This window comes from Teleopsis dalmanni, chromosome 2, assembly GCF_002237135.1.
Source record: "Teleopsis dalmanni isolate 2A chromosome 2, ASM223713v2, whole genome shotgun sequence".
In the NCBI taxonomy this organism is placed as follows: domain Eukaryota; kingdom Metazoa; phylum Arthropoda; class Insecta; order Diptera; family Diopsidae; genus Teleopsis; species Teleopsis dalmanni.
Window position 1 is genome coordinate 65,029,909 of NC_051847.1, and position 7,934 is coordinate 65,037,842.

At 28.8% G+C, this 7,934-nt stretch overlaps 1 protein-coding gene across 1 annotated transcript; it reads right to left on the minus strand.

Moving 5' to 3' along the window:
* Nucleotides 1-1,056: 1,056 nt before the first annotated feature.
* LOC119674721 lies at nt 1,057-5,480 on the minus strand. Its single transcript, XM_038085876.1, has 4 exons — nt 5,477-5,480; nt 4,158-4,403; nt 3,341-3,429; nt 1,057-1,107 (listed from the first exon to the last, which is right to left on the minus strand). The coding sequence occupies exons 1-4, from the start codon at nt 5,478-5,480 to the stop codon at nt 1,057-1,059; spliced, it is 390 nt and encodes a 129-aa protein (XP_037941804.1).
* Between the last annotated feature and the right edge of the window lie 2,454 nt (nt 5,481-7,934).

The following is a 7,934-nucleotide window of genomic DNA, read 5'->3' on the forward strand; positions in this document are numbered from 1 at the left end:
ATTGTTTGAACACCCACCGCAAGTAAATCAACAAGTTTGTAGGAAACTTTATTCCTTAAATATTCATCATACGCACTGGTGTACAAAATTTATTTAGGCTGCTGACGTACACAATACATAGTATCAAATCATTAATGTTTATATATGTAACATGATTTTTCAAGAGAAAAATTGTACAATAAAATTCTTTGAATAAAGTTCTCTCTTTATTTAAAATTTATTATCGTTCGATTTTATCGTATTTTGTTTAGTTTTGTTGGCATTTGTCATATGGCGTCAAGTAGAGCATAGCAGGCGGTGCACTCTAGTTAATGTGGACAGTAGCCAACTGGCCAACTGGCCAAAGACCAAAAGACACTAAACCCAACAGCAATAAAATATTACAAAACAGTCAAAATAATAATGTTATTGTCGCGAATATTACCAAACAGTACATGGCTACCCGGATTGGTATATTTCATTGAAATTCAGTTGAATATTTATACACTATATAAGCACTAAGTTCGAGTTGACTTTTGGCATTTCAATTGTTTTCAAAGTCAGAAACTACAACCAAATACATGTAAGCCAAAACTTTATCAAGATAGCAATAAAAAAATTACTGGAATAGAAAATTAAAATAGTGTGTAGAGGGGAAGTAATAGTTTTTCCCACATGTGGTCATGGGTCCTTTATATTACCACCATAAATTGTACAGAATACTGTAAACAATGCAACAAAATTGTTACTTTTTTGTGAAAAGTTATTTCATGATTATTTTATGACGTTTTTAGGTCAATAAAATGGTTTGTTACTTTGTTCACGTATTTTTTTATATCAATATAAAATTTATCATTAAAGTTTATAATTGAAATCTTTTTTTTTACACTAATATAGTAAACCTAGAGTTGTGTTCATATAGCGTTTACTATGTCAGATACTTCAAAAAATACAGCTAAAATTATTTTTATAAAAATACGTTCTTTACGGGGTATACAGAAATATGCTATAGGTTTTTTCTTATACAGAAACAGATAAGGTTTGTTGTTAAAAAATATATTATATTTAGTTAATTAATTAGTTGTTACATATATTGCTCTTGCGGTCAATATTTCCTAGGTCAATAACCTTAAAATAAAGGAATTGAACAAATAAAAAAACCAAAAATAAAATTTTATTTTTTATTTCATTTATTATTTTAATTAATTATAATTTAATTTCATTTAATTTTTGGTTAGAACACAATAATATCCTACGAATTCTGTTATAATGGTTGGAAAGCAATTTACTCTATGGTCGAATATAGTTCTTTTAAATATCTAGCAATTGCCTATTATGACTCAAAACTATTGGAAATATTATTTGATCGAAATAGAATTGTTTTAAAATTATCGGATGATAAATATATTTTCAGGAAATTCTGAAAACATTTCTAATATATCGCTTAACTTCACTTAAATTTAGACATCAATGCATTAAGATACTTGTACTTTTTGGCCACTTCTAAGGACTCCTAAAACGATTTATAAAACAACTATTTTTCTTTAGTTTTTAAACTCGTTATATGTTAGCTACTGCAAAATCTTACGAATTAGTATTTTGTACTATTCACACAGCTTAGTTATCGTAAGAGTTTTTGGCTTTAGTATAAAATCGTCTGCATATATAAAAATATTTATTGCCACAAAGACAATTGCTATACGATCTCATAGAATTTGTATTAAGTTATTAAAATATTATATGATATTAAAACGCCTTCACTGGGTTTTGTTACTAGATCAGTTCGTGTTGGTGTTCATATATCTAGCAATAATAATCCGATTACATCAAACAAACACGTATTCAGAGGTGATATTTCAAAGTTTAACTTTTTATAAAACATTTCTGAAATTCGTTACTTAAGTAAGAAATAAAATTGATTTGAAAATAAATGCAATATATAATGTAATACACTATGGGTTCTTCACTACTATAAAACTGCTACAAAAACGACGAAAAATATGTGTGGTTTATGGTGAGGATGCGCTTAGTGAACGCTGGACCCGAAAGTGGTTTATTCGATTTTGTTCTGGAAATTTTAATATCAAATATCCAGCTTAGTTAAACATTATTATTATTACTAAAAGAAGGGATTGTATACTGTGACCTAAAAGATCTATTGTCTAACTTGGGTTAGACTGTTTCTCCAAGTCCGATTTCTTTAATGAAAGACAGTATAGGGCCTATCATTGCTAGTCTTGAATCTTTATGATCCATGAAATACTCTCCTAGGTGTTTCTTCCGCTTGTGCATCAGTGCTGGGCACTCCCCAAGCCCAGCACTCCTAACTTCGATTAGTAAATCACTTAAAATGTTAAAAAAATTATGCAACTATGGAGTTGCACTAGACATTAATGATACGATGGTTTGAAATCATTAAATATAAGCAGGATACGCAAAGACGCTTAATGCTTGGATATCACATGAATTAATGCAAAAAAATTTGATAGAATGAATTATCATCATTAAAACGCTACTGAAACGCAATAAAATTCTTAACAATTTTGAAACGAATCATAATGGGCAATAAAAATAGAATATAAGACAATATCCAATGCAAGTAATCATGGTCAAAAGCAGGAAATTCTCTGCAAAAGCCTAGATTAATGCTCAACATGGTTACGTTGAGTATTTTGGGAGAGAATTGTTTAATATGGTTTAGTTTAGGTTAGGTTATACCGGTGATACATAGGGAATCCACTTAGACCTTTTAGAATCTTCTGCGTAGCTTAGAATGCTGTTTAGTGGGAAGTCTTGTAATTGATCAAGATACTTAAGAGAAGTGAGTCCTGAAGCGTTGAGTCGCCGTCGTGCATGAGCTGAGCAATTTAATAAAACTTAGTTGAGAAGCATGCACCGTATAACCGGATCTAGTGATTAACGCAGTCTACTACCATCTGAGATTGCAAATTTTTTCTTAGTACGGACTTTAAGCAATTTAAATTATATTCATTTATTGAACTTGTTTTTTTAAAAATGTAGAAGAAAGATTTTCTGTCAGTAGAATTGAATGTTGTATGAAAGCGTGTATAAAAAACACATACTTTTTCCTTTCTGTCTGCAGACTTTTGGTATTTGTATTATGGTAATACGTTATACACCGTTGAATAATTCTTCTTAAATATGAGCTGGTATATTTATTTTTATGTATTGGTAGAAAATATTTTCAGTACCATATTAGTACAAAGTTCTATAATAAAACTGTATAGTGCTTTTCCAAAATATAGTTCTTAAGGCTTTTTAATTTTTTTTTAAGTTCTTACACTCAGTCATATAGCAAATACGATCAACTTACTTTTGTATAATTATAATTCTTACTCACCCTCATATCATACGAGCCAATTGCGAAATTTAATTCTGATTCAACACCATTAAGAATAATAGAAATATTCTGTTCAGACTCATCACATTCTGCAAATAAAAAAAGGGAAAAAATACTTAATATTAAACTTTTTTAATGAGACCAAAAAGCATTTCAATTGAAACTAATTGAAAAGAACATCCAACAATTTGAAGGATATCTGATTGTTGTCACCAAAATGACTTGGTTGGTTTGTAACAAAAACAAAGTTAAAAATAAGGATTGTTTTATTTAATTCGATTATGATTTCGAAGCTCACAACGCACGTAATGTAATTTTCTGAAACTTTATGACGGTTGATTGTTTCTGCCTTTTGATGAAATGACAGGTTTCAAGTTGAAGTATTAAAAAGACAACATAAATGAATTGTCTGTTGCATATAAATGCAGCATTGTGTACAATATTATTTAATTAAATGTAAAAAAATATGCTCCCGCTTGAAAAAAAAAATATTCAGAAAGTTTCCACGTAGCGTATGAGTAACGAAAATTATATGAAATATTTATTACAAAAAGGAAGTATGCATTATTGCTTTATTAAAGTGGAAAAATCGAATTAATTAAATACACAAAATGTAATGGCTTAACTTTAAAAGGCAAATAAAGCAAATAAAGGCATAGTAAAGTGCATGAAAGATGAGCTGGACTTGCATTGAATTAAAAGGACCTCATGAGTGCATGCGCACCAAAAGTAAATTCAGTATTCATGCATTCACTTAAGTATAGCAGCTTTTTGTTTCAATGTTTGTTTTTTTTTGTTTTTTATATATAGCACTTACCAGGTCCATCGTATGCATTTATGCAGTCTGAAGTACGGAATTGCGAAACAAGCGCCTGTTTGCCCACGCCTGATGAACCTAACATTTGCACACGAAATATTTCGACTTGTTGATGGTTCGCAAATGTGTTGGCATCTGAGGCATTGTTTTCAGCGGTGCCGGCGCGTTGATGTATTGGACTGACTGGTGCCAAACTGTTACTACGCGAACGTCGTCGTCTAAAGGAATCGCCACGGTTAATGATACCTGCAACAGAGGAAAGTTATTAATAATTTTAAACAAATACTTGGGCCGAAGGTTGAGTGCAATGTAATACGAACATAATTGACTTTGTTAAGAATTTATTATCCTTAACTTTGGTATCGAAATAAATTAACTTAATTTGCAATAAAATGGATTTAGTACTTGTGAAAACACGATTTCACTATTGGAATTGGAATATTTGTAGACGATATGAAATTTTTGAAAGTTGCTGTAGTGCATTAAAAAATTTTTATCTTTTAATTATTAAAAATCTTATTTTAAAAATTTTTTATTTCGTTTTTTACAAAGAATATTTTAATTAGATTTCTCATATGATTAACTGTCATAAAAATACTTTTTTGTTTTTTAATAAAAAGGGTGGGCAACGAGTGAGTACTATTACATTGTAGTAATTAGATTCAATCAAAAAATCAGATAATAAGAAACAAATTACATCTGCTTTGAAATATACCTTTAATGAAACAATGAAAGAGAAAAATTAATAAGACAAACTACATGAAAATAAATTAAAATATATTACAGTATGTGAAATATGTATTAACATACATTAAGACTGAAAAAATATGAAATAACATTTAAAATTCGAGAAAAGATAAAAAACGAAATAAAATAGCTCAAAATTTAATTAATTAAAAAATAATTAAATTTTGTTGATGTAATTTACTATGGTTTGAAAAACCCTTCAGTACAATAATAGTTTAGGTATACTAACAAAATAGTTCCTTCCATCATAACTAACTTTAACAATGAAATTGCATACAAATTAAAGCTGCTAAATTTCAAATCTATTAATTTTATAGATAAAAATTATTATACTAATGCAGCATTTCATACTAAAACTTAGTTTTGGTACCATAATATTTTTTATAATTATTTCTTTTTCTCATAGTAATCACGGTTATGTATCATCAAAGGCTATCAATCACAAAGTAAATGATAAAGAGAGATAAAGAGAAAAGCGATGTATTTGATATAGGTACAATATACAAATATATCATTATATTCTGGATTATTATATATTTACTAAAATCTATCTGATGGAACTCTATTCTTACCCATTAAATAAACATATTGTAATTCTAAAACTAATACTTTAGTATTCAAGCCTATAAAAAATATGAGCATAAAGTAAAGCTATTACTAGTCTGGTTATTATTTTATTACTAAAAACTCGAATCAACAACAAAAATACAGGGTTTCTTAGTCTATTAGATATCTAAATTTAGCAATTACTAACTTGACAGACTCTGGTCAACCTAACATCTTTCAGAGATAAGACTAAAGGACATCAAAATATGCAGGTTCCCAGAAATTTTTTTTGATTTCTTTTTTTTTTGGTTCCCAGAAAAAATTTGATTCTATTTTTTCTCCTCTTATCTATCTGTTCATAATTCAGGACTGTCAACAGTCTTATACTTTCATTTGATTTTTATTGATCAAAAGAAGGACTAAGATCCTAAATTACTAAGTATTATAAAGTTCCACAATAGCTTAAATTTCTTCTGTTTAGCTTGGGAGTTTATTTCTAAGGATAATATTGCTGATTTGATTGGTTGAGGTGTACCATTATCCTTTCTGGTAATATGTAGGCTGTCTTTTAGGTCTATCGCTTTTGGGGTCTTGTGTTTTTTACACCGATTCTGAAATGTGTCTTTGCTAAAAAAATGGAATTAATTAATAAACATTTTCGTGCTAAGATTTTTTACGATTTTCAACGCGGATTAACCAGAAAAGAATGTATCGATCAACTAAGTTCGATATTTGATGATGAAACACTATATCCAGCAACTGTAAAACGCTGGTTCAATGAGTTCGACGTATTTGGAGAGGGTCGCTCAAAAATGGCTGTTGTACCAGAAAACATTGATGCGGTGCGAGAAATGATTGATCGGCATGTTACAGATCGGCATGTTACAACCGGGAGAAAGATTTCTTTCCATTGGAGAAGATACGTTAGTTACAATTCGAATTATAAAATGCACTTTTTCACATTCCTATTGGCACGTGACAATATTTTTATTTGACTTATAAAGAAATTCGAGTTATAGAAGTTCTTTCCGTTGGATTTCTTATAATTTGACCAATACTCAAAAGAAGATACGTTTGATTGGTGCAAGAAACTAATGAACAAACACGGCCAAAGTAGCTCAAAAAATGACTGCGTCATCGTTGATACATTTGCTGAAATTTCTTATTTTATTGCATTCGTATCATTTTATTGCATTAAAACTTCAATTAATCAATATATATATAAGGTATATATATAAGGTATATATATAAGGTATATAAGGTACGTATCGTTTAACCAAAATAATATATACTGCAGTTATACCACCCATATTTACTAACTGGAACTAGTTGTAAACAACTTGACAGTGTTACTTTTATTCAAAGCCATAAAAATTGTCAATTGGAATTTATCTAAACATCATAAATTAATATAAATATTTAAGGACATATGCTCCTTTTTATCGTATAAATCTCGACGTTAAATATTTTTTTTGGTAATAAAAAGTTATGTTCCTAAAAAAGGAAAATTTAAAATGAAAACTAAATTTTAATTACTTGAAAGTTTCATCAGTGCTTGTGCATGGCGAACTATGGCAACAGAATTTTGTATGAGTTTCCATAAAGAGCAACGGTAATCTGCCAGTGTTCACAACTTCTGGTGCATTTTAGATGCAACAAAATGTTGCCAACTTTCAATGAGAAATAATAATAAAAAACTATTTCACTTCATTGCGTTTTATGGAATCGTATCTACGGTAAATACAAACAAAAATATTTTCATGACAACAACAAAAGCAGGGACGGGCTTTAGCGCCACTACTTGTACTGCTCAAAATGCAGACAATAATTTCTGGCTGTGGTAATTAAGGATAATAAAGGGTCCAATAGCTACAGTTGTGTATTTCCATGTTTTCATTTATATTTTATATGACATTTCATTTAATAGCAAAAAGTAGTCTTGTTGCAACATACTTTTTAAATAATAAAAAATTACTTCAGTTGCACTCGGAATTTTAGAATTTTTTATATCAGTTTTAACAAACTCTTTCAAAATTAATCATTTTCATAAAGCACTTTTGTTTGTTGACAGTAGATTTCAATAGCACAACATTACTATAAATTATTTTTAGTTTTTTATAATTGAAAATAATGTAATCATAAAAACCACTAACGATCCATATTCGAAAAAAAGATGGTGAGAATAAAAAATTGAAGTGGACTTACAAAAACCTTATACTGTCTTAATTTTAGTATATACTATATCAGCAATGGTAAACCTTTATACAAACTCATGGTTAATATTAGAATTTGAACTTTAAAAAAACTTGTTTAATAAGTGAAAACAAACAAAAAAAAGAATAGTCCTTTACCACATGTTCGATATTATTTTTGCACTTTTTATGACGATTTAGAAATCTGTTATGTCTCATTAACGTATCATTAACGCAATTTTTCCGATCTAAAATAAATCCTGAAAATATAGTGGAAAAGATGAAAGCGAAC